At 39.1% G+C, this 26,968-nt stretch overlaps 1 protein-coding gene across 5 annotated transcripts in view; it reads left to right on the top strand.

Moving 5' to 3' along the window:
* Positions 1 to 26,968, top strand: part of LRP6 (LDL receptor related protein 6) — a 133,257-nt gene that overhangs the window by 87,631 nt on the left and 18,658 nt on the right. For all 5 annotated transcript variants that reach the window (XM_072333894.1, XM_072333893.1, XM_072333914.1 and 2 more), the window contains 8 exons: positions 9,033 to 9,249; positions 10,140 to 10,429; positions 13,666 to 13,892; positions 16,115 to 16,299; positions 17,469 to 17,795; positions 21,377 to 21,579; positions 22,957 to 23,168; positions 23,357 to 23,547. In XM_072333894.1, coding sequence (XP_072189995.1) covers positions 9,033 to 9,249; positions 10,140 to 10,429; positions 13,666 to 13,892; positions 16,115 to 16,299; positions 17,469 to 17,795; positions 21,377 to 21,579; positions 22,957 to 23,168; positions 23,357 to 23,547 — 1,852 coding nt within the window. The remainder of the gene's footprint in view (positions 1 to 9,032; positions 9,250 to 10,139; positions 10,430 to 13,665; positions 13,893 to 16,114; positions 16,300 to 17,468; positions 17,796 to 21,376; positions 21,580 to 22,956; positions 23,169 to 23,356; positions 23,548 to 26,968) is intronic.

Genomic DNA, 26,968 nt, shown 5'->3' with positions numbered 1-26,968 from the left:
ATTGAAATGGATGGCTGCTATTGTGCTTACCAGTAGGGAAGATTTCTCATTGACTTGCCACAGGTTTAAAGCATTTTCCTGCCGTGCTATGAGGTTAAAAATGTATGATCTGCTCTGCTGAATTGGTCTTATGTTTCCTGCTCAAGTGAATATTTGTCTTCTGAGCACGTACACTACCTGTTTTAAGGCATAGGTTGGATTTTAAATGGTCAGCAAATCTCGTATTGATAAAGCAATTATGAATGGATGTGTGTATGTGTGGCTGTGTGCATTAAGAGGAAATAATCATTATATGACTGATTTCTCACTATTTTTTAGTCTGTGCTTCATTTTTCTTTATTCATCTTCCTATTCTTCATTCTCAGAGCTAGAGATGACACCCGCTTACACCTACTAGTGGTGAGTTTAAAGAAAGGACTGCCTCCTATACAATGCAACTATTCTCTAGTGATTTCTGAGTGCAGCTCCAACTTGAAGTGTTTCTGCATTCCCAAATTTATTAGTCGTTCCTAGCATTACTGTCTCTAATCCTCATGATTAATGTAGAAAATCTTACATCCTGCTGTTTTTCAGCATAAGTACACACAAGCTTTCAGAACCCCCCCTTGTCAGACAACAGAAAGCGGATGGCACTAAGACATTTTGAGTATAAAATTCTTGAACAGAGAAGACCTTTTTGTCTTTGACCCAGGAGCTAATAGCTTGGCATCTAGAGAATGCTCTAATTCACATTCTAATCCTGAAATTGCAGGGCTGCATTTTCCTCTGATGACAACTCCCTCAAATTTACTACAAGCCTAATAAGGAAATTTTGTTTTCTTAGCATTTGCTATCTATTTTATTTGACTGCAAAGTTGTCACATAGCATATTTTTATATTGCAAAATGCTGATGTCTTGAAAGCCTGATTACTGATGGTGTCCCCATCCACCACACTTTGAAACAGACATTGGAAAATGGAGAGGCAGAAGCAGGTCCGTGTTTTAAAACAAGTGTTGAACACATCTCTTTTTGTAAAATTGCATTACGCTTTTCATAGGTATTAGAAGTGAGATAGTTCAAGTTGATTTGTTCCTAATTTTGTTGGGAAAATTTCTGCTCCAATAGGCTTGTTCAATCTTCTTTATCCCAAAAGCAGAGGAGTTTTTAGCTTTCTTTATTCAAATGAAGGGAGAGTCTAATGGGGGCATTTCCTGGAAGTATCTCTCAACCCATCAGAGGTCACAGCCTCTTTTATCCCCATACCTTGACACTATAGTGAGTGCTGCCCCTTTCCCCATTGGTTGAGGTACTCAGGGTTCGCATTCTTCTTGGTCTGCCTGCCACACATTCATCCTCCCCTGCAGCTAACCCCACTTCATTTCCTTTGTTTGTACTTATGTTGCAATCTGGACTCAGAGTTCGTTGTTTTGCCCAACTAGAGCTGTTTGTATCCTGTTTGACAAAGTCCATCCCTCCTTGTCCTGTCAAGCAAGCAAGATTTACAAACAGGTGCTAAGCTAATATCTCCTGCTGTATATCTGCAAAATAAATTTGTTTAACCAGTTCTTTTCCTCAGCCTTCATTCATCAGCTTTATCTTGTTTTGCAGGAACACCCTGTCCTCCATATTTCAGCTTTTCTTATTTTGCAAGGACACCTTACCTTTTCATCATACATCTTAATTTTGTCCACAGTGCATTGTTCACCTGGTTGTGGCACGCAGGATCTACATTCAGCAAAGAATACCATGTTTGTATTGCAGAGGTGGGATAAAAAACTGATCCCCCTCCTTCATCCAAGTTTCAGAATTTTGAAGCTTACTTTGTCAGGGAACTTCCACTTATTTCTTAATGCCTGCTTGGCCTGCAGTAAGAAAACAGTAGATTATATAAAAATGAAATAGTTCATACTTTGCACATTTTTCACTTGAGTCATTTCTTCAGAACTTCTGAATTAAAGAACTAAATTTCATTATTAAGTCAAAGGTAGGGAAACTATAATACACAGTAAACAAGTAGCAACCAGAGGTTGCTTACTGGTAAGGTCTACTGACTCTGTTCAAGAATTTGAGTGGCGTTTCAGCCATGGACTGCAAACGTTGAACTAAGACTTTGTGCTACTGTTCTCTTGTTATTAAGAAAAAAAAACAAGTTTTATGCAATTGCTACTTACATACTTTATGCAGGTGTTCGAAGTGTTTTAATATAAAAGTAAAAAAAGGGGGGGGGGGGGAGGGGGGGAAAGTGTTTAAAACATCCATCCAGTTTAGATCCAAGAACATTAACATCTATGCCCAGATGTGGAGACCTCAGTAAAAGAGACACCTGTTGGAGCATGTCCAGAGAAGGGACACAAAAATGATCTGAGGGATGAAGTGCCCCCCGTGAGGACAGAATGAGAGAGTTCAGACTATTCTGCCTGGAAAAGAGAAGGCTCCAGGGAAACCTAATAGTTGCCTTTCAGTATCTAAACAGGGGGCTCTAAGAAAGAAGGGTACAGGCTCTTTCACAGGGTCTGTGGCAACAGGACAAGGAAAACAATTTCAAACTAAAATGGGAGATTTAGACTGGATATAAGAAAATATTTTTTTACAGTAAGGGGTACTGAAGCATTGGAACAGGTTACACAGAGAGGTGGTGGATGCCCTGTGCCTGGAGACATGAAAGGTGAGGCCAGACAGGGCTCTGAACAACCTGATTAAGCTGTGGATGTCCCTGTTCATTGCAAGTGACATTTAAAGGCTTCTTCCAACTCAAGTTCTGTGATTCTGTGTAAAAGCCTGATGTATTCATAACAATTGTTTTTGATTGTTTTAAGTGGTGGAGGGTGACGTGAAGAGATATTAAGCTATTTTCTGTTTCTGATTCAGCTGGGTGTAGTACTGTCAGTCTCCCGTTATTCCATAATTTCTATTATTCTGGCAGTTTTATTTCCCCCCAGACTTAAACACGATAGTGCACAACAAATACTGAGATGGTTTTTGTGATCTTTCTTAATGATCAGCTTTTTTTTTCACATGGTGGTGTGTTGTTGTTTGTTTGGGTCTTAATTTAGCACTGGGAACTTGTAGTTCTAATCTATATTGTTTTCCCTGATCCTGCCTTGTAACTTTACAAAGGTCTAATGACTGCAGAAAAAAAAGCACAAACAGTTTTATAGGGAAGTTAATGCTTTCTATTAGCCTGGTAAATACTTACAGTGAAAAACAGAATTTTGAGCATGCAGAGAGTCTCGGAATTTAAGTAATTCTGCTATCAGAACAGTTGAATCAGTGTAAAAGCTTCCTGCCACCAAGAGTGGAAAGCATCCCAAGGTCTGACCCCTGGCTTTGCACTGGCGTAGTCACTTACTGGACTATTCAGTGAACCAGCTGAGCTAGCCAAAACAGCAGATTTATTTATTTATTATTTTTTTCTTCTACAAAACAAAAATCAATTATAGGTGCTCTTAGAGGAGTCTGAAGAAAACATTTAGCAGAGAACAACTTACAAATGATCATTTCCTTAGGGGAAGGTACTTCAAATAACTCTCTTAGGGAGGTAAAGAACAGAAGCTTTTGCCCATGTTCAGTAGCATCAGAAGTCGGGCTGCAAAACTTTATAGTTGGAAGTTATCCCCCCAAATCACTGTGGGGGTTCATGTTGGTTTTGGCTAGCCTTTGCTTCCATGCATATATATGCATATAAAGACTTTGCTGACAAATATTAAGCTGCAAAATCTCAGTAATGAGCTTGCTCTTGCTTCTCTGCACCCATATTCTCTTATTCCCAAATAGTCTATACCCACATAAAAGAACGCTCTCAGACTGTTTCTGCTCCACCTTGTGTATTAGTATGCCAGAATTCATTTCTGTAGCCAGACATCTTCATTCACCTGTGAAAATCTCTTCTCACCCTGTTCTTTGCTTCAGTTTGATATTCTGTCTAAGACTGTTCTTTACAAACATATTCCTTTGTGTGAGTGTGTGTGTTGTGTGAAATTTCCTAAATGTCACAGCTGATTGTCACACTGGTTATAAATGTAAACTCTCTGCTGTGTGCTTTTCACCTTACCCAACCTGGTCAGATTCATTGAAAACTCAGCCAGTTTTTTTCAAAGATTGTATTCCATGATTGAGAAAACAATTCCGTTGTAGGCATTGATTGATCAGTTCTCCTTTGTGAAAATAATGAGCTTATGCACTGTGTGTAGTGTGATTAAAAGGGATGTTTATAAAGATAATCTCTTCTGTTTCTACATATTTATCTTCACTGCATTCCTATTATGAATATTATCCATGCTCAGGAAAATTATTAATTTGAATTCTTTGGGAAAGTGATTAGAGCTCAAAAGGAAACAGGGGGAGCTAGGAGCTGTTAAACTAATAATTATAAGCTATTATGAAGCAATTAACAGTAAGAAATTGTAAGGCCAGCTGGAGACATTTGGTTTACGAAGCAAATATTCATTTCCAGGTATCTCTTCTGCAGTGAAATTCTGCGTTGTCTTCCCATTTCATGTCTGAAACATTCCTTACCATTTTGGAATTGAGGGAGAATGTTGTTGCCGGTACATTAGTGACAATGACAGAATCATTTCCTTCAGAGGACATTAAAGTTTTGACTGCTCACTCACTCAAAGAGAGTGCAGTTGATTAAGATATTTTTATTTTATTTCATTTAGATGGGGAGTCTAATGAAACTGGGTTCTCCCTTCCACCAAACCCCTTTTTCTCTTTTAGAGCTACTGTTTTTTAGAAGCAGACACATTTTAATTGTGTGCTATTACTGCAGCCACAACAGGAAAATCATTCTGTTCTGTACCTGTTGCTTCAAGAAGCGAGCTGAAAATACATAGCTCACTAAACCAGTCTGAAAATAGAATGTTAATGTAATGGTTCAGAAGGCATTCTAGCTATTTTTCCAGGTTATTTTTTAAGAAAGACGCTGTCCCAGCTTTCTTTTTTCCTTAATCAAATAGGTTTAATGAGTTAGTGCTTTTTATGTCTCTGATATACTAGGATCCACATACCTTTAGATAATGGGCATCCAGCCTTATGGATTGCCTGAGCCAAATTTAGTGAACAGAAATTTTATGAGCTGCATATAAGTAGGTTGCACCAAAAGTAATGCCTCCTATTTATTCCCATGGAAACAACAACAGATACAAAAAAAAAACACAGTAACACTGTTTGCTAGAGCAAATTCTCAGCTACAAAATGCTTTTTAAACATGGTCACCACCATTAACTATGCATTTTTCCCAGTAATGTACAAGTGCCTTTATGCTGCACTCATAACAATCTGACCCACTGTCGCCACTGCTGAAACACACCACATACCACCTCACTGTGCTCACATTCACTGTTTAGTCTCAATAATAATTAAGAAAGCATCGGTCAGTGTCTGTGGGTGCAATTTTTTCCACGTAGAGGAATTCGGTGACGCATCTTTGCTTCATAGACACTTCCATGTCAGATGCCATTTGCCAGACTGCTCCTTTGCTGCCATCTCTCACACAGCAACAAAATGTAATGGAATACTGGTTCAACCTCTACTGCCATGTCAGCAGTATCCACTTCTGATGTTATGGGCCAACATAATAAAACAGGAGGCATTACTTTCAGAGCAGCCCTCACCAAACATACATTATTGTTAATGTGTAAGTAACAAAACATTTTAATTCTTAATATTGTGCTTTAAAAGTTAAAAAAAAAAAAAAAAAAAGAGGAAGAGAGGGAAAAAAAGCATAAAACTAGTGTGACATTTGACCTCGTTGTTCTGAAACCAGCACACCAATGTGATTCATTGGCACTGGTTTCAAATCTCAGTATGGCCCCAAGGTGTCCATCAGAGATTTCTGATGAAATTTTATTCTTCCTGTATTTTATCCTTGATAGTCGTTCAAAATGTGTATTCTGCCAAAAAGCAGTGACATGAACAAGGTGTGATTACGAAGCAAAGGATATTTTTCTCTGCTAGGCAATCCTGTCCCTCTACTCTGCACAGGTGAGACCTCACCTGGAATACTGAGTCCAGATTTGGAGTCCTCAGTACAGGAAAGAGAGAGACTTGTTGGAGCGCATCCAGAGTAGGGCCACAAAAAGGATCCAAGGGATGGAACAAATCACCAGTGAGGACAGGCTGAGAGAGCTGGGGCTGTTCTGGTGGAACATCCATATTTGGAGACTTTCAAGGCCAGGCTGAACCAGGCTCTGAGCACCTGATCAAGCTGTAGATGTCCCTGTTCATTGCAGCAGAGTTTGACTGGATGACCTTAAAGGTTCCTTCCAACTCTAAGGATTCTATGATTCTATGATTGTATTTTCAAATTCTTTTACCATAACTGAAAGCATGGCTGCATATTCTTTGCTATTCAGAGCCCTGTGTTCATCCAGTGTCTCAAAATGCATTCAGTTATGTGCCATCACTTGAGTCAGCACTGCACTCCCCCTTCCCCCCACTGAATGCAGCATCTTAAATATGCTCACAATTTTAGCACTAATTTATTTGTTTTGAATAAGCTGTGTGTTTGAGCCCACAGATTTGCATTAATTACTGTTTTATGATAAGCAAAACACTTATACTACAGGCAGGACATCTGGCAAATTTCTGAGGCTATTTAATTTTTGTACATGGTTTTTTTTTCCATGGAACTTCTCATTCTTTCTGTCAAGGTAGTGTTTGTGGTTACACTGCATCTGTTTTCTGTTGTGTATATTCGTACTGTGGCTGGCAGTATTCAGAATGGCCTCAGAATGTGAAACCCACACCACACTGTGGTTAAAACAGAATAGTCCACTGGAGACATTGCCTCATAGTAGAAGATGGGTTTCACGTATGGGGGATTTAGTTGTGCTAATCTTCACTGTGGTCAGCTCATCCATCTGAGACTGGAGAAAGGGTATGAATGCAGAAAGCAGTATCAGATGGGACTCAGGGATGCAAATTAATTTCAGTTTTTGAAAAGATTACGCTGAAAGTTTTCGGAGTTTACTGATTAGTAATTCTTTTTATTTCATCATATGTTTTATGTGTGTGCTATATCCCTTGTCACTTTGCTTACTCTAGTACTGTTTGGTACTTTAGCCTGACGAGATTCTATTCAAATCTCCTAAAGCATGGCTGAAGTGAGGACAGACCTAGTGGTGCCATGGAACAATTTCTGTGGTGGTACCTAATAGGCAGATATTTACATTAAGGAATATCATACAGATGTGTGATATCAGATAAGACTGCAGTGGAAGGAGTGTGGCAGGTGTGTGTAAGCATATTAATAGGCATCTGTTTTGTCTAGATGGTGTAAAGCTGGCTTTCAAAATAATGTGTATGTGGCAGAACAGAAATTAATTGAAAGCAGATATTAATGTTTCAGTCCTCCTGTCTCTTTTCCTGATTTTCTTTCAGAGTAAGACAACAAAACTTATTTGAACAGCTCCCTTAAGTTTGCTGGAGAAAGTCACATCACACTGTACATCTTCCAACTAATAATTTTTGCCAGTAGTTGAACACCCCCTAAATGCAATGGTTTCTTCCTTTCTAAGTACAGAGGCAAAACTGTAGTATCTAAAGGTAGTGCCCTGTGATAGTTATGTTTCACTGGTTACAACTGTATGTATTGAGTCGATTAACTTCCCAGCATCTGCCTGTTTCATATATCTGTTTGATTCAGTTAACAAGCACTAATTAGCATATATTAATCCATTGCAAAGAAATGGCTTATCTCAGTAGTTTTTACTGAGGGGGAGGGTGAAAGTCATCCCAGAAGTTCAAGATGTGTGCTATGGCTAGAAAGGGGTAGTAGACAAAGGAATGAGCAGTTTTTCTTTGTGATAGTGATGCTTTCTTAAAGAGATAGTAGTGTTAAGAACTGTAACTCATGGGTTATAATCCTTATGGATGTTAAATCTATGTCCCCAGTTCTAAAGATAACCATTACTCTTGTTTAGGAGCCTTATTTATCAAAACAGAATGTAGAAAGCATGCTGCTAGGAACTGAGAGTCAGCAGATGCTGGAATTTTCTGAAGCAGGATAAAAATGGAAGAGCAGAGTTTGTTATCAAAAGGAAGTCTGGAAATCAGGCAATTATACTGGGCTCTGAGCCTATCTAAACAATCTGTGATAGAAAAAGCTATGCTTGGAATTTGTTGTTAGTATAAAGGACATAAGTTACAGGTTTGGAATGGTAAATGCACCTTAGCACAAAGTGTAGCTGCAAGTGTACTGTGCTTGACTATCAGAAGAATCCTAGGGGGAACACAGGAAAAAGCATTCCACTAAGTAACGCCTCATCTCGTGTTTGTGAAATGTGTATTTATTGGTGTATTTGTAAAAGTTTGCTGCATATGCTAGTAGACTGTTTTTTTGTTTGTTTGTTTGCTTTTGGTAAGCCAATTCCACAGATTAGTTGACTTAAAGAAAGAAAAACAAACAAAAAAACAACCAACCAAGTTTATTCCTAGAAACCAGAGAGCATGCCAAGCCCCTGTATGTGCTTTATAAGGAATACAGGAATTGTGCTTATAAGGATTTAGTTCCCCTTCTTACATACTGAGACTAAATGTGACAGCGCTTACAGCTTTGTGACCAAGAAAAGACATAATGTAAAATTTAATTATTCTGAAGGTTTTAGCTTTTGAGTTTTATTACATTTTGTTTTGTTGTTGGTTTTTTGTTTTTGTTTTTTTTTCCAGCTTGCACATTATACCATATGCTGAGAAAGCAATGAATTCCAGTGTTGTTTCTCTGTACCTTTCCTCTCTCCTTCTCTGTTCATTCATAGGCAAAGGGTAGGAGTTGTTCCAAACCAGCTTTCTCATTTCTCATGTGCTAGGACATTTTTCTGACCACAAAACATCATCCATTTGACACAGTTATGGTTGTGACTGCACAAGTCTTTGAGCCATGGGAAGAATGGGAAATCATACAGACTTGTCTATGGCTATCTCATTCCACCAAGGCAAGAACAAGAGAGAGATGTGAAAACAGTAGCTTATTAAGTCACCCTTTTTTTACAATCTTGGAATATCCTTGGGTAATGGGAAATTTTTGTGTGTGTTCATGTGTATTCATAGGTCATGAATGCTGATGGAAGTGGGAGAAGAGTTCTCGTAGAGGACAAACTTCCTCACATCTTTGGATTCACATTATTGGGAGACTATGTTTATTGGACAGATTGGCAAAGACGCAGTATTGAACGTGTGCATAAGCGGACAGCAGAAAGAGAAATCATCATTGATCAACTGCCTGATCTCATGGGCCTCAAAGCTACAAATGTACACCAGATAATTGGTGAGTGACACTACAAATCACGTTAGTAAAATAAAATTGAAAATTTCACCAGTGTTCTTTTGAAGGGATCGCTTTATGCCAGGTCAGGTTTTTAGAACACAGTTTCTTGCCTGACAGCCACATGCTGCAGTTTGAAGGAGTGTGTGTCTTTTGTGTGATGCTTCAGTTCTCTAACCTGGCTGAATAGTAAGACAAAAAATCAGACACTCCCAATGCCCATGACGCTCCCATCCATTCTCCTGCTTAGGTAATTGGAACACATCATGGGTCAGAACAATCCTGGATCCAGTAAGGAGAGGAGATTCAGGGAAAATGAGAACAGCAGACTGTTAGGTTAGCCCAGCTGCTTTTGGAGTTGTAGCTGTAGCAGGTATTCATCCTGCAATCTGAATATGTGCTCTTGGTGAGCAAGAGCTAAGAGTGAGCTGGTTTTAGTCTTTTCAGTGTTTCTCAAATGAATATTGCAAAATCATCTTTAAAAACAACCAGAAGTACGTTGTGCTCTGTGGTATTTGTGGAATGAAAACACAGGATCTAATTTCAAATTGGTTTTCAAAACACTGGTACAGTTGAGCTGCAGCATCACAGAACTTGTCACGTTCCCTGAATATCCTGCCATAGGGGCAGGGCTTTTAGTTTCTTGGTGCCATGTCTGGATTGTACCCCAGGGAATTAGTTAAATGTAGTTGAGGTGTATCTTTGCATTGCTGCTACGTGAAAATGCTTGGCTGTACGTGTGTTTGAAGTACAGCCTTCATTCAGTGCAAAAGGTGGGATTCTACTTCTGTTTCTTAAAGGGCTCGTACTGTTGATGATACATGTGAGGTCTGGCTTTGTATTCAAAAGAAGACAGTCTGTAATGATTGCTTTTCCTTGTCTTGCATGCTTAGGTACAAACCCTTGTGCAGAGGATAATGGTGGCTGCAGCCATCTGTGTCTGTACAGACCACAAGGCCTTCGCTGCGCTTGTCCCATAGGCTTGGAGCTCATCAATGATATGAAGACCTGCATTGTCCCAGAAGCTTTCCTTCTCTTTTCTCGGAGAGCAGATATTAGACGAATCTCTTTAGAAACAAACAACAACAATGTTGCTATTCCACTTACGGGAGTTAAGGAAGCTTCAGCTCTGGATTTTGATGTGACAGACAATCGAATTTACTGGACTGATATTTCACTGAAGGTAGAGATGGAAGATATTCTGAAATGGCTACTAATTTTCTACAAGATTATTGAAATAGATAAGAATTGATTGACAAATATGTTTTACAAGATTCAAAGGATAGTTGGGAAAACTGGTTCTGACTAGGAAAAAATTCCCTCATGTGAATCATTTAAATCTAATGTGCACATTTCACATAAAGGATAAGCTTGCAAAAATGTTTTATGGCAGAAAGCTGAGAGGAGTGCCTAGCAGCAGGAGGTCTTGGGGACTAAAGATTTTTTGTCAAATACATAGGTCACTCTGAAAGTAATGCCTTCTACTCATTATTATAGAAACTACAATAGATACAAAGACCATTCTCTTTGATAGAGCAAATTTTCATCTACAAAACACAATCTTGCGATTGTGTCACCACCATCAGCTGTTTGTTTTCGCTGGTGATGAATAAGAGCCTGCTGCTGGGCTCATAAAAATCTGTACCAGTGGAGGTATCTATCACCACAGCTGAAACATAACGCACCCCCCTATACTGTGCTGACATTCACTGTTTGGTCTCCAGAAACATTCAGCAAGTGTTGATGAAAATCAGTAGGTGCCATTTTGCTGCAAAGAGAAATTCAGTGACATACCATTGCTTCATATGCACTTTTATGTCAGACGCCATTTTGTAAGACTGTCTATCTGCTGCCACCTGTCACACAACAACAATATGTAATGGAATATTAGCAGGGAGGTTCAGCCTCTTCTGCCATACTACCAACATCTGCCTTTTTTATAATCCTCAGGCTATAGAATCATAGAATTACCCAGGTTGGAAAAGACCTTGAAGATCATCAAGTCCAACCGCAGCCTAACCAGTACCCCATCTCTAAAAAACCTCTGCTAAATCATATCCCTGAGTACCACATCCAAACGGCTCTTAAACACATCCAGGGATGGCGATTCAACCACCTTCCTGGGGAGCCTATTCCAGTGCCTAACCACCCTTTCTGTAAAGAAGTTCTTCCTAAGATCCAACCTGAACTTGCCCTGGCGCAACTTGAGGCCATTTCCCCTTGTCCTGTCACTTGTCACTAGTGAGAAGAGACCTGCCCCACTCTCACTGTAAGAACCTTTCAGGTACTGGAAGACGGCAATAAGGTCTCCCCTCAGCCTCCTCTTCCTCAGACTAAACAGCCCCAGCTTCCTTAGCCTCTCCTCGTAGGGCTGATTCTCCAAGCCCTTCACGAGCCTCGTTGCCCTTCTCTGGACCTGCTCCAGTACTTCCATATCTTTCTTGTGCTGAGGTGCCCAAAACTGGACACAGTACTCGAGGTGAGGCCTCACCAATGCCGAGTACAGGGGCAGGATGACTTCCTTAGTCCTGCTCAGCACACCATTCTTGATACAAGCCAGGATGCCGTTGGCCTTCTTGGCCACCCGGGCACACTGTCGGCTCATGTTCAGCCGTGTATCAATCAGTACCCCCAGGTCCATTTCCTCCACACAGTCCTCCAGCCACTCCGCCCCAAGCCTATAGCGCTGCCTGGGGTTGTTGTGGCCAAAGTGCAGGACTCGGCATTTGGTCTTGTTGAACTTCATCCCACTGGCTTCAGCCCAGCTCTCCAGCCTGTCTAGATCCCTCTGTAGGGCCTCGCTACCCCCAGGCAGATCCACACTCCCAGCCAATTTAGTGTCATCTGCGAACTTACTGAGGGTGCACTCAATGCCCTCATCCAGGTCATCAGTAAAGATATTGAAGAGGACAGGCCCCAGCACCGACCCCTGGGGAACACCACTTGTGACCAGTCGCCAGCTGGATTTAACTCCATTTACCACTTTGATATCAGGAAACAACATAACAAAATAGGAAGCATTACTTTTTGAGCAGCCCTAATGTATTTAATGGGAAGAAGTCCTGTTTTGTGTCAGGAAATGAAAATAGGTCTTACTTGCTCATTGACTCACGCACCTACTGCGCATGAGAGAACACAAGCTTAGTAAATCAGGGCTAGGGTCTAGACTAACAAATCAAAAAAAGGTTGACAGTAGTTGTTTAAATGTGGTAGCTAATAGAGTGACAGAAGTTGTTGTATTGTCTGTCTTCTATCTCTGATATTAGCAAGTCTAGTTATTTAGCATGCTTTTCAAGGGCTGTAGATGTAGTCATATTGTGAGCACCAAAAATTAGTTTTTAATGAAAGTAAGTTTTTCACACTTGGATTGAGACCCATGCAAATAATAACTTGTGAATCTGTGCAACAGAAGAATCATAAAAGTTAAAAACCATAGTGTTTAAATTAGTTTGAGAGAAAGAACTTGGCTGAACTATTTAGGTATGGTATTCATTTGGAGTGTGTTCGAAATGAAAATAAAAGGAAGATCCCACAATCGGTTTTTATGGATAATAAAAGTGAAAACTGGGAAACATTCCCCCACCATGTGCAGTTACAAACTGCATAATTAGCAGATGGCACCTGAACTTACAAGTAAACCAAAAATCAAACTTTTTTTGTTAACTTCTGATGTGTTAGAAGTATAAGAAGGTTGTGCAGAGAGGAGTACAAAGGACAAAAAATGGGGAGTCTGTGTTCGCCAAGTAGGGTTTTATACCTTACTAACATTATTCCTTTTCTTTCAGGCTTATACTTAGTCATAGTAAATTATGGAATGCCTAAACTCCTAAGCATAATTCTGGCTTTATTTGCTATTGTAGACTGATTGATTGTTGTGAAAATTATAAGAAGTTTTTTGAGTAAAAGACCTGGAAGAAATCATGCTTACTGAAATTAAATTAAACCATCAGTACTAAAGCACTTACACAACCGAGCTAGTCGACCATTATCTTGTTTTCATCTGTTTGCTATTCGGTCCTGAGCTTTCTCATTAGGTTGCTTTAAATACTGTTCAATGCTGTAGCATTGATGCTTTTGTATTGTCCTTGGAGAGCCAAAATATTTCCCCCTCAAAGCTGGCACCAAGTTAAGGTCACTTTGGCATATAGACTGCTTAATTGAGCCATACTCGTTATCCTATTTATTTCCCCAGTGGACCGCTATTGTAATTGACGCAGAATACTTTCACAGAGTACAGTAAATCATTACTTCTGAATAGCAGTATTGTTTGCCTTGCAAAAAAGTAGCACATTGTTTGATCTTCTTTCCTATGAGATGCCTGGAATCTGAAAACACTTAAAATGCAACAAAGAGAACAACCAGCCCAATGACAGATTGGTAAAATTTCTAATTTGCCTGTGTATCTTTACATCCCCAAAGACCATCAGCAGAGCATTTATGAATGGCAGCGCACTGGAACACGTTGTAGAGTTTGGCTTGGATTACCCTGAAGGCATGGCCGTGGATTGGCTGGGGAAGAACTTGTATTGGGCTGATACTGGAACAAATCGCATCGAAGTGTCAAAGCTGGATGGCCAGCATCGCCAAGTGTTGGTGTGGAAAGATCTTGACAGTCCCCGGGCACTGGCACTGGATCCTGCAGAGGGGTAACTTGCTAATTTAACTTTCTGTTTATGAATGTTGAAAAACAACATCCTAATGCTTCCTCTAGGGCGTGTTAGTTAGGCTTTGCATGTAAATCCTGAGAGGATTGAGCTGGGGAATATAACCTGGTAATTTAAAGTATGAGGGCTGAAGGAGTATGTTCTTAATGTCCTGAATAATCATTACGAATATTACACAAAAAATCAGGGAAGCTCATTAAAAAGGGATTTATATTTAGTTTTTTAATTAACCACAGAATCAAAGTAGACTTAGGTTTATGGAACTCATTAACTGGAAAAGGGCCATAGCGTTGAAAAGAAAATATTTGTCCTTTTTAAAAATGAGGATCCTTTAAAAATTTATTATTAATGTTATTATTTTACAAGTTAGGGTCCAAAAAAACAAAAAACAAAAAACAAAACAAAAAAAACCCACACATTCTAATGGGTTTACCTTGATAGTGAGGAAGTGAAACTTCAAGTCTGAGTATGAGGAAAGAATTTGCTTCTTCAGATAAGGGAGCCTTTTTTGTCAGTCTGGTCAAGAGAAGCAAAAATAGTGAAAAGGTACAATTATATACCTACCTTTCATCAAAGTGAACATTTCTTGTGAAGAAATTTCTCAGTTGGATTCAAGTGTAACAGCAAAAGTGAGGGGAGGAGGAGAAGAGGGGAACAAGGCAAGGTAAAATTATTTAGCTTCTGAAATAGCTCTTCTACCATGAAATGCTCATTTGACATTAACTAATTACTGCAAATCCTTTTTGATGTTATACCAGCATCGTATTATTCTTATTTCACAAAGGAGGGAACTTGAGGCATTATTTTATAAATGAAGGAATTCCATTTTCAGGTGATGTGAATGTATCAGTTTCTAGTGACACTGTCAGAATTACAGTGATACAGAAAACTGAGCACCCTGAAAATATATCCCTCCTGCTTAGTTTCAGCAATGTAGTAGCAACTGTCTTCATGCTTAGTTGAACCAGATTCTACTGTTATCTCAGTGGGACACTAATGCAGCCCCAGTATGCCAGAGACTGCCTTTACTGGTACGTCAGCAACCATGCAAAGCCAGATGGCTAGATCTAGTTAATTGGCACAAAGGTTTGCTACAGTTGATTCAAGTTCTATGCTGAGAGCAGTTTTTTCCAAGGATTAGTACAATTCAGTGATTTGCGTCCTCACCACGGTCAGTATAATTTAGTTTAATTTTAGACCAGTGCTTGTTCTAGATCCCAACTATGTCATTGTAGTTCATATGGAAGTTTTCATGGCATTGCTACAGTGGAGGTAATTCTAACATGAATTCATTCTGTCCACAACTTGCACAATTTTTAAATATTAGAAAGAAAAATGTGTAAGTATTCCTGGTATCTAAAGAGAGTGTACTTGACAGTCAGTGTTGAAGCAACCTTTCCTGCTGTTTGTTTGTTTAAACTAAAAGAATTTCACAGGCGCTTATTACTGAGGTCATTGAAGATGTTAAGTCTGACCCGTTATGTCTCATTTTAAAATTGATGTTGGCTTTACATTTTGGAAGAAGTGAGTAGCTGCTTGAAACCAAATGTCAAATATGCAGCCCTCTAAGTGTTCGGTGCCTAAAGAAAATGTAAACACATGTAAGTCTGTGCTTCTGCTAAATGGCATAAATTGGCACGTGAATACACAGCTATACAGTGTTGTTTCACTCTGCCTTCAGCAAAAATGCAGCATGCTGTTAAACAGCCGATTGACTTAGTTGTGAGCAGATGAGCTTATTAACAGACATACTGTGCGCTTCTTCCTTTTTTTAATTCCTGGGTCTGACGGACAAGAGAATAAAAACAGAAACTGAGTGTTAAATAAGTACGTATAGATGAACATGCCTAACTGCCAGCCTTTCGCTTCCCAACTGATGTGCATGGATTAGTTAAAACTAAAGTAGAAACTAAAGTAGTTTGATGCAAAACTTGCTGGGGAAAATTCATAAATTCATCTCCAAGTGGAAAAAATAATATTGGAAACATTTTGAGAAAACCTGACTAATTTCCTTGTTTGTATTTTGAATAAATAAGTAAATAAATAAATATTACTGTAATGGGGCCTATTAAATACTCAGATTTACAAGTCTTGTTTTCTTTTATACTTTCCAAGGATTTTTACTTATTTGGTTTCTTCCCTTGAGTTGTTTTATTTATTTATTAAACTTTTTTTTTTTTTCTTTTTCATGGCACTTCAATCAGGTTTATGTACTGGACTGAATGGGGTGGTAAACCAAAGATTGATAGAGCTTCTATGGATGGCAGTGAGCGGACGACTCTGGTACCAAATGTTGGACGTGCCAACGGACTAACTATTGATTATGCCAAAAGACGACTGTACTGGACTGACCTTGATACCAACCTGATAGAATCCTCCAACATGCTAGGTGAGCTCCAGAGTCCTGGACAGCTTCACAGGGATACTGTTGCTCTTTTACAGCCCCCCATGAGAATTTGTTGCTTGATAAATGTCTTAAGACAAAAATAGATTTTCCCAAACCCACACATCTTCAATATTTGCTTCTAAAATTAATGCATATGCAATATAATATTTAGTGATGTCTCTATTTTCTTGTAAATCACAGTTTCTCACAGTTTAAATTATACAAACTATATGTGTTTTCAGTTATATGTAGGACAAAGCTGTCAACATTGTGTTTTGGAGTCTTGTTAAAGGACTTATGGTTAAAGGAGTTTGTCTACTTTGCATAGCATGTTACCGATAATGAAACAAACCTAGAAATCAAAACAGGATAGTGCATTACTAGGAACTACATGTAATGCTTTCCTTCAGCCTTTCATGAATTTTGGTGCGCTGTTGAGGCTGGGTTAGTGCTCCCCAGTGTACAGTGGAACTGGACATAGAATTAGAATTTCACCTTTCCCGTGGCCAATGACAGCAAAGTGCAGGACTGTACATCCTCTGCGCAAAGAGGGAATGACTCCCTGTTTAATAGTCTCCCATTCATTTTCTGTGACTAGCCAACAAGAGATTCCATGGTAATAAAATGGTCGAAGTCAATGTGGTGGAAATCTTCCCACCCAATACCCGGTTTCTTAAGGTTTCAATCTTCCCACAGTATACACTATTAGCTGTTTGTTACCTTGAGTTTCTGAGTGTTCTTAATACAATGTGGAATTGTATTAAGCTCATAACAGTCCCATCTCTGTAAGCAGCGGGCAGAGAGATCTGTGTGTGGTGCCAGAGATGCCGAAGTGGGAGTACAGTGTCGCTTTCAGTGGGATGCTGTTCATTTCACAGAGGAGAGAAAGGGCAGAATCCTTCTGAGAACCCTGATAACTTTTAAGACTGAAACTTTTGTTTTGTGTCCAGTTCTGTTACAAGCAGGATCAGCACATTTCTGTGATAGGTTCTGAGACTTCAGAATGGCCTTTTGAGTATTGTATATTGCTTTATAATTTACTGTTGTAACAGTGAAATAGTAACTATGTTTTAACCTTTTGGTGCATATGACACATTTAAAGGGCTATCCAGCATCCATCTTGTTTGAAAATACTGATATGTTTTTTTTTCCCCCTTCATTTTTGGAAACAGGCCTTGACCGTGAGATTATAGCCGATGACTTGCCTCACCCGTTCGGCTTGACTCAGTATCAGGATTACATTTACTGGACAGACTGGAGCCGGCGTAGCATTGAACGAGCCAACAAGACGAGTGGCCAGAACAGAACTATCATCCAAGGGCATTTGGATTATGTTATGGACATCCTGGTCTTCCATTCCTCCAGACAGGCAGGCTGGAATGAGTGTGCTTCTAGCAATGGCCATTGCTCTCATCTCTGCTTAGCAGTCCCTGTTGGTGGTTTTGTTTGTGGGTGCCCTGCTCACTACTCCCTGAACTCTGACAACAGGACTTGCAGTGGTAAGTGATGATGAAGTGAAATACAGTAGCAGATGTTTACTAATGGATGCAAGCATGGTACTTGCAGGAAAGAAAAGTTTTACTTTTAGGTGAGATGGTCAAACTTGCCTTGCTGATAGGCCAAGTCAAATCTAGCTTTTAATACCGACTGTGTATTTGACAGCATTTTGGTTCCCTCTCTAACTTCAAAAAGAGCAGAGTGTGTGACTGGATAAAGATGGCAACAAAAATATACATTGTTAAGTATAATTTTTTAATACTGAAATCCTTCTAACTTGAAAGGATAGGGGAAAAACTTAAAAGGAAAAAGGAAATCTAGGAACACACGTGTGTCTCAGTAAAAAAAAGAGAAAAATGGCTCAAGTGAAGCTGTTTAGTGACTCAATGAGCTAAATTCGTGTAAGTAGGAAAGCCAGACATGCTTTTGTTTTCATATCTGTCTGTCAACCCTTATCAAGTGCTTACTTGCTTTTTTGTTTTTCTTCTTTTCTTTCTAATCTTGTCTGCTATTAAAAAAATGTGTGGTAGTTCAGTGTGTGCACTCTGGAGCTTGTAATTCTGTAGCACTTCTGTTTGCTAGTTGATGTGATGCTGTGATAGGTCACTCTTAGCCCCAGCAATGAGTTCCTTCCCCAGTGAGGAGAGGCTGCGCCCCACTGCCTCTGCAGCACTTCACATTTCTCATCTCAGTGCAGCCAAGTCCCATTTTTCTTCATTGTTGTGTAAAATATGAGCCACAAGGCCCCTCAGGCTGTGTGTAATTAGTTTCTAACCAAATAATTTATCCATCTCTCAATAACTGGCTGCCAGTGAAGCACTCACAATTTTGGCAGGCAGGCTGGATGGCTGATTTCCACTGATGTCATTCATATTAGTAGGTGGGTTAAGAGATTCATGGTACAGAGAGACAGATTGTATCTCAACTGCATTATGCCTGAGTAGAAAGATCCAACTGTTGTTTTAAAGCCAAAAGCAGGGTAGCCCTGTTCCATGAGTGCCACCTCATACATTTTTTCTTAAATCGTGCTCCTTAGAGAAGCCTGTTTTATCCCCCAGTGTGTTCTGTATCCCTTCTTTCCTTGTCAGTCAGTTACAAGAGGTGCTTGCCTGACAGCTGGATTTTTCTATGTGAACATTCTCACATCTTCCTGCAAGTTAGAAGCACAGCTGACACCATTGCAGTGGCTACTGTGGTGTTATAGGTGGAAGAACTTGGCTTTCAGTGGAAAATAAATAACAAAATGATATTTTCCAGTGAGAAAGCACTCACAGTGCAAATGGGGAGAAAAGTAGGAAAGGAAGAAAAAAAATAAAGGAAATAGTTGGGAACAAACAGAACTGTCTCCTTGCAGAATGGTTCAGTCTTTCATAATGCATTAGGAGTATTCCTTCTGCCATGTTCAAATCTGGTAACTTTCCAGCTTCTCATTTGTAGGTAATTGGAGACTTAGACTTCTCTGCTTACAGTTTAATTTTACTCTTGGCCATTATAATTGGAGCATGAATCATTTTAACTTTCCTTGCCTATTTTACTTGCTTACATATTCCTGAACATTATTATTATTATAATTATCCCAAGCCCTGTCTAGAGGCCAGTTCCTCCATTCTGGATCACTCTGCTCATGTGTACATAGATCTTTTAATTACGGGAAGGACACACTGAACTCACTAGACCTGGTATCTCATCAGTCTTACTATGTGTTGTGAAGTTTGAATGCAGTGTTACACAAGAGACGTGCTCACTGCACTCCACTTGCCCTCCAAAAATATAGTTAAATTATGTGGCAATTTCAAGAAAAAATGATGAAAACTGGGAAGTTATTTCTGAAATTGGTACTGTTTCAAAGGTGTGGGGACTCAAAGGGGAAAGTTTACTGTTAGCCTTTGTAATGAGCCATCAATTCAAAGTTGGAAGCCAGGCAGTCTTAGACAGTGGGAGGGACTCTGGGGAAACAAATAGAAAACGTTAGGTTTTTATGATTGTATATTTGTCTGCACTGTTTTATCTTAAGCTATTTTTTCTTAGCATTAATCTCTTAGCTGCTTGGTAAGAATACTGATGTCTTCTCAATCTATTAGTTTGCTCTACACATCTAAAAGTTTGGTTTTTTTTGGCTTTTTATGTGTAATATTCTACAGATTGCAGCTAATAAGAAAAAGGCTTAAATTTTTGCAGAAACATTGGGATGACAAATACAGGTTTTCCAGAAAGCAAAAATACCTTGCAGTTAGGTCTGGCTGTTTTAGGAAGTTAGGATTAATTGTTAGTTACCAAGGAAACTTCCCCATGCACTCTTTTTCTTCATTGTTCTTTCCCAGCAGCAGATAAATGTGTATGCCTGAAATAATAAAGAAAGGCAATGTTGTTCTCTGGAAGGCTTTTGCTTACCTTCCCTTGCCAAGGTATTGCCTTACCTGTTTTACAGGCTGGATTGAATGAGCACAGTGTCCCGCTGCTAATCTCTCCAGACTTGTGCTATAGCAAATTGATTATACAAACTTCAGGGAGGCTGCAAGCTGCATTTCTGGTTGCTCGCTCTTGTGCTGTCTCGCGTAGAAGTGGTTCCAGGTAGACCACTGCTGAAAAGAGTGCTGTGTAAAGGGGGAGGCATTTTAACTACATCTACACTTTTCTGACCCAGTTATGTAATACAGGGAATCATTTATTTTTATAGTATAGTAAACACCTATGCCTTACATGCTTGCTGCTAGATACAGCTGTTATTACAGTTAAAGAGGATGAGGAGGTCTTATTTTCAGTTATATAAGAACAAGTATCATTTAACCAGGAAATTTTTGCTGGGCATCTGGAAAGCCAGAGCAGAGCATCTGATGCTTTTCTGAATGCACGTCAGTGTTCTTAGATAAGTACCAAGGAATAAGCAAGATAAATAAATCTGACAAGAATGAAAATAATTTTTTGCCTTCAAAAACCCAACCTGCACACAGGATATTAATTGTTGATCCCTTCTGGTGCTGATAAAAGGAGTCTGCAGTAACAAGATGGAACCACCAAATGGCAATCTCTAATTCCTGTGACCTCTAAATAAGGAGCCATTGCTGCATTTTGCTCAGCTTCCTCCGCAGGCCAAGGAATAGCAAAAAAAAAACAAACAAAACCACTTTTTGCATACCTAGCAAAAGATTTTAAGTTCAAAATAGTAGAGATGTGTTTTCCTGGAATCCCTTTAGAAAGAAAGTTGATAGTTCCTTGAGAGGCGTAGTTGGCTGCTAGTGAGGTGATTCTGACAGAAGGCTTCATGTTTACTAGACTTGCAACTTACAAACTTATCTTTGCTAGGTTCATAATTTTGTAGCAATCATTTCAAAGGCTTTTCAAACTAATTAGAGGGGGGATGTTTTTTTGTTTGTTTGTTTTTGCATTGTGTTTTGGATATACTTGGGTTGCTTGGATTTTTTTGTTGTTGTTTTTTGTTTAGTTTGTTTTCAAAGGAGGATAAAAGGAATGAAATATTTGACATGGTGTTTTGTAAAGTAATTTTTATTGAGCATAAAAATACTCAACATTATTTCTGTGTATAACCCTTTCCCTCTCCTTTTATTTTTTTTAACCCTTCAAGCTCCTACAACCTTTCTTTTGTTCAGTCAGAAGAATGCAATTAATCGCATGGTGATTGATGAGCAGCAGAGTCCAGATATCATACTTCCTATCCATAGTCTCCGAAATGTTCGAGCCATCGATTATGACCCCCTGGATAAACAGTTGTATTGGATTGATTCACGGCAGAACATCATTCGGAAGGCACAGGAAGATGGCAGCCAGGTAACCTGCAGGCACTGGAATTTCTAAAAGATGTTCCATACCCAAGAATATATAAATAATTTCGATCTACAGATTTCTTGTAGGTTACCAACTCGCACTTGGCAAAACAAGTAGCATCATCGAGAGTTTATGGGGTCTTCAGTAATGAAACTGGGAGATGGAGTAAGAAATGAAACATGGTAAACTGGGGTTGGCCTAAAGATACTTCGGTCTTTAGTGCAGTATTTGCACATCTCTGTCTTTTGGTTGGGGGCAGTTGGACACTCCTTTGAAGCATAGTAGATTCTTGGTAGAAAATGAGCATGTCAGGAGAGTGACAGAAGAGTTATAAACGAGAAGGCTACAGGAACATCGACTGTGAAATGAAGAGGCGGTGACTTTGTCGGCATATGTCTGTGTTTAAAGCCTCCTAGGTTCTGGTGAGGGTAGGAAGAGAGCTGTTGTCAACCACTGAGGCACTAGGCAGGAAGGTTGAAACTCGTGACACATAAGAGAGGTAACAGGCCAGCTTGAGCAGGACTTTAGACATACTCTTTCATAAAGGTGTCAAGCCAAAAAAGAAAGTTAGGCAAATCTTCCAGTGAAGTTTAATTTGAGGATGAGAGAGTGGAGGCTACTTATGTCAAAAGTGTGAAGTTTTCCAGAAAGTTTATCTGAGGCTGTGTTTTGAGACTTAACACTCCTCTTCAATTTTTTTTGACAGAGTCTAAGTTCATCTTTCACTTCGACCACGCATTTAAAATAATTTAAAAAGAAAAAAGAAAGGAGAAAAAGAAAATGAAAGAAAGGGTATGAGAATGTCAGACATCTGTTCTGGAAGACCAGAACTTTGGAGAAGAAGGGTGTCAGCTGGAAATGCTAGCTCCTATCTTTTCTGTCTCTTGATAATTTCATTCCCATTTATGGTTCATCCTTATTTTATTTCTCTCAAGTGTGATGGCAGAGATCGTGGAGTAGAGTGAGACAGGAATTTCAAGCACTGTCTGGCTTTACTTAGCCAGTATTTTTTATCTTCTTAGCTGCAGCTTTGGGATGCAGGTTTTTCTGTTTCAGAGTGCTATACAGTATGGATTTGGGTCCAAGCTAATGGTTGTCAAAAAGGAGAGGAGGCAGGGATTTTCAGCCTGAATCTCCAACATAGAGGCTATTTGGACTTTTGGGTCAAATTTGCTGAATGAAACCACTGGATTGCCCTTAAAACAAACTGTCAGGACTAAGTGACTAAATTGAATAAGAAGTGTTAATGGGACAACTGGTCCTGTGTATCTTTTACTCTGTGGTAATATTTTGATGGCATTTTTCTTCTCTTTGGCAGTAGTTTAATGCCAGCATTGGATCTAAGTGTACTTCTGTGGGTTGTTTTACTCTCCTTTTTAGAGCCTCACTGTTGTGACAAGCCCAGTTCCCAATCAGAACCTAGACATGCAGCCTTATGACCTGAGTATTGACATCTACAGCCGCTATATCTACTGGACCTGTGAAGCTACTAATGTCATCAATGTTACACACCTGGATGGGAGACCCATGGGAGTAGTGCTCAAAGGAGATCAAGATAGACCCAGGGCCATTGTGGTGAATCCAGAGAAAGGGTAAGTAGCAGAAATAGTGATATGGCAAAGTACAGGCTGAAGGTTTTAAGAATCAAACTGTTTTCTTCCTGCTGTTTTCTTTTTGTTTGAATAAAAGCAACTGTAACATTTGTTAAAATGTCTTGGTCATATAGCAAAAATATGAGAAGATCAAGTAAACTGTTTTCCTCTAATCATTCCTATTCCAGATACATGTATTTCACCAACCTGCAGGAAAGGTCTCCTAAAATTGAGAGAGCAGCATTGGATGGAACTGAACGAGAGGTCCTTTTTTTCAGTGGTTTGAGCAAGCCTATAGCTTTAGCTATTGACAGCCAGCTAGGCAAGTTGTTCTGGGCTGATTCAGACCTGCGGAGAATTGAAAGCAGTGACCTTTCAGGTAGAGTAGCACTTTAATTCAGTGATTCATTTGTGTGGGGTGGGTGTGGGGGAATGTAGGGAAAGGTGTTGTCTTTTCCTTCCTGCTGTAGACAGTCTGTACTGTGTTTCTAATTGCTCCCTAAATTCCCAGCCAGGGAATGCGCGTGATTCATCAAACATGCCTTTACAGTCTTGTGCCTCTATCTATGATTTGCATTATTAATTGCTACACTTGCTATTTACTTCAGTTTCTCACCTGTGTGGTTTCCCAAAGTTAACTCAAAAATAAGTTGCAGCAGTTTTGGGAAGGGGAGGGTTGTTTTTTATAGGCACTGGTTTTGATGCAGTAATCTGTAAATCAGGAGTTTCTTGTTAATGGAGAAGTCTTTCCTGCAGAGTTAAAGCAGCAGGTGTGTGGATCAATTATGTGTCTGTCCTTTTTGGGACATGATGTGAGAAGAGTAAGGTGAGATTTAATGCTTTTCTGTTCTCAAAAGGCAAAAAAAAAAAAGTCCTTCCAGCCATATTATTCTCTTTGCCTGTTCATTAGAGTTGGTTATGCTGCTTGTCCACTGTTGAGTCAGTTTAGCTCTCTTTACTAATATAAGCAGAACTGTAGGCTAACACCAGTATAGAAAAAGAGAAACAGAAAAATTTTATGTTGATGTGGAAAGCTGAATTGGTCCAGCAAGCAGCCAGAACTGGAGCAAAGGAAGTGCAGAATTGTGCAGTTAGATTAGGTGAGAGACACAGGGTCTCCGATTTACTAGTTGGATGCAGCTAGTTGCTGGATCACCTCAACTGTCTTCTGTGACTCAGATAGTAACTCACTGTAATACGAGTTGGCTGAACACATACCTACCCATCTCTTTATGACATGGTGTATAAACCCACTCATATTACTGCCTGTGGGCATCAGCAGCAGAATTTCTCTTTCCCCTGAAGTAGATTCGGCCCCAGTCTGAATAGTAGACTTTAGCTGAGTAGTATTCAGCTATCATTGAATGCATAAGGAGATAAGGATGTACTTTACAATCCATGTATGAAACTGAAAACTTAGTCAGATGCTGGTAGTTAAGAGTATTCCATGGATCATGTGATACCTTCATTCAATGTGGAGGCATGCAATCCCATTGACACTAGGGTGGTTTTCAGCCTTTTTTTAAGTCGCAAGAATAAGTTTTTGTTTTGGAAAATGTTTCAGCATTTCATGTTTGTTGGCTTAGCAACACATTACTTTTTTTTTTTTTTTTTCTCTCAATCATTTGCATGATAACCGTATTTGCATGATATGATTGCATGATTCTGTGATATGTCACTGTAAATTTCAAGATCACTTATGAACTGTGATACCCTGATTATTTACTATTTTAAAACACAAGACATAAGCTGACTTAGTGAATTGTTTAAAAAAAAAAAAGGGAAAAAAAAAAAAAGTGATTACAGAACCATAGAATGGTGTTTGAGAAATACCTTATCTTGTCCCACTTCTGCTCAAGCAGAATCACCTAGAGCAGGTTGTCTAGGCCTACATCCAAGTGGCTTTTTAACATCTCAAAGGAGGACATTTCACAGCCTCTGGGCAACCTGTGCCAGAGCTCCAGCACCCACACAACACAGAATTGCTTCCTGGTATTCAGAAAGAACCTCCTGTGTGCCAGTTTGTACTCACTACCTCTGATTCTGGCACTGAGCACCACTGAAAAGAGCCTGATTCTGTCCTCTGTGCACTGTCCCTTCAAGCAGCACATCCATCTGGTGATTTATCAGCCATTTCTCCCATGTTTGTTTTGTTTAAAGATCACTGTTGGATTACTGATGTCATGAAGTAAGAGCTCCTCGTTTTGATGAACATTAAGAAAAATCTTTCCAAAACCCCTCTTGTTTTTTGGATTCTGCACCACAAAGAGAGTGCTGTAATCACCATGATAAATTGCTAACTGCTGAGATGCATTCCTGCACTTAAAGATGCTGATCAGTAGAGTCTTTTGACAAAGTAATTTTTTGCATGTGTTATCTTCTTGAAAAGGTGCACAATCTCCTGCTATGTTTACTCAATAGATGCCAGTACTCTTAAAGAGAAGGAGAAATAGAATGCCTTTATGTGATGCAGTCCTTTTACTCACTGTTCTTCAGGCATGCAGTTAGGTCTCAGTTGTGCTACCCAAACTGGAGATCCTACTGAAGATTCCTCATGTGGTTAAGGGTTGTTTACAGAAAGATGACTGAAATTAGCTTCTGACCATGGAAACTATTTGGAAATTAGATTTTTTTTTTTATTCCAGAATAATTTGTGTGATTTGGAAATGTCTAATGACTCTAGAATTAAGTCATTTTTATTTGGAAATAGAATATGCTAAGGGTGTGCCCTGAGTTTTGTGTTTATTTGTTTGTTTTTAAGTCTTTAATGGTATTGCTGGAAAGAGAACAGTGATTCCAGGAGACAATACTCCTCTTAATAACATCTCCCTTTCACCTGACATTCCTAATAAAAGGGGCTAGCATCTGGATGAGACAGGTTCAGATATTGTTGTTTGTTTATGGAAGGAGAGATTTCAGTGTCTCAGTTTATTCAGAAATAGTCAGCTACACTTGGTCACAAATGTTAAAAAGAAAGATTAAAAACAGTAATATAGAGAAAATTTTTAAGCTTCAGAGCTTTAGGAGCATTTTGCAAAATACCATGTTGATTTACATGAGCATAGTAGAACAGGGTGTGCGTAGACTCCATTTGGGTAGGTCAAGGTCTTAGTTTAAATTATGTTCTTTCCTGTAGTCTTTGCATATTCCCCACTTCTCAGCTTAGCTTTTCTTCTCTTAAAGATGCAGGTTGCTTTTTCTAACCTATTCCCTATAAGATGACTCATATTCATGAGGGTTAATAGACTGTTGCAGATCTTTAGTTAGACTTACATCACTCAAGCTATTAATTTCTTCATCAGTCTGGATTCCTTGAGAAACCATCAACACTGTTTCTTAATCAGATTATTGCTGGTGTTATTCCAAATTGGTGGATGCAAGCCCCGTGTAGCTGAGGATTAAAATTTCCCATGATCTGTTTGAGATGTTACCTCTTGCTAAATGCTTAGAAGTTCCATATGCATTTAGTAAAATTGAGATAAATACATGTTTTGTAGCGTAATTTATTGGCAGTTCCTGGCATACTGTTGATTAAGGTTTTCAACAAGCCTAAGATAGAAGGATAGAACCTGAGAAAATTATAAAATGGTAAAATTGGTGCCTTTTGAATCATAACAGTATGTTATGTGACCATGGTACTGATATCAAATAACTTTTCTGTGGTGTTCAGTTATACTAGTATATCTTTACAGGAAAAATATTAAAACTTGTTGAGAATTATATTGTGGAAGAACATATACAAAACTATTATCTGCTGTATTAAAAATAGAAATAAGCATAGCAGTGAGCTCAGATACCTG

This window comes from Excalfactoria chinensis, chromosome 1 (genome assembly GCF_039878825.1).
Source record: "Excalfactoria chinensis isolate bCotChi1 chromosome 1, bCotChi1.hap2, whole genome shotgun sequence".
Classification (NCBI taxonomy): Eukaryota; Metazoa; Chordata; class Aves; order Galliformes; family Phasianidae; genus Excalfactoria; species Excalfactoria chinensis.
The sequence above is the reverse complement of the archived record's forward strand: the minus strand, read 5'-3'. Positions and strand labels throughout refer to the sequence as shown.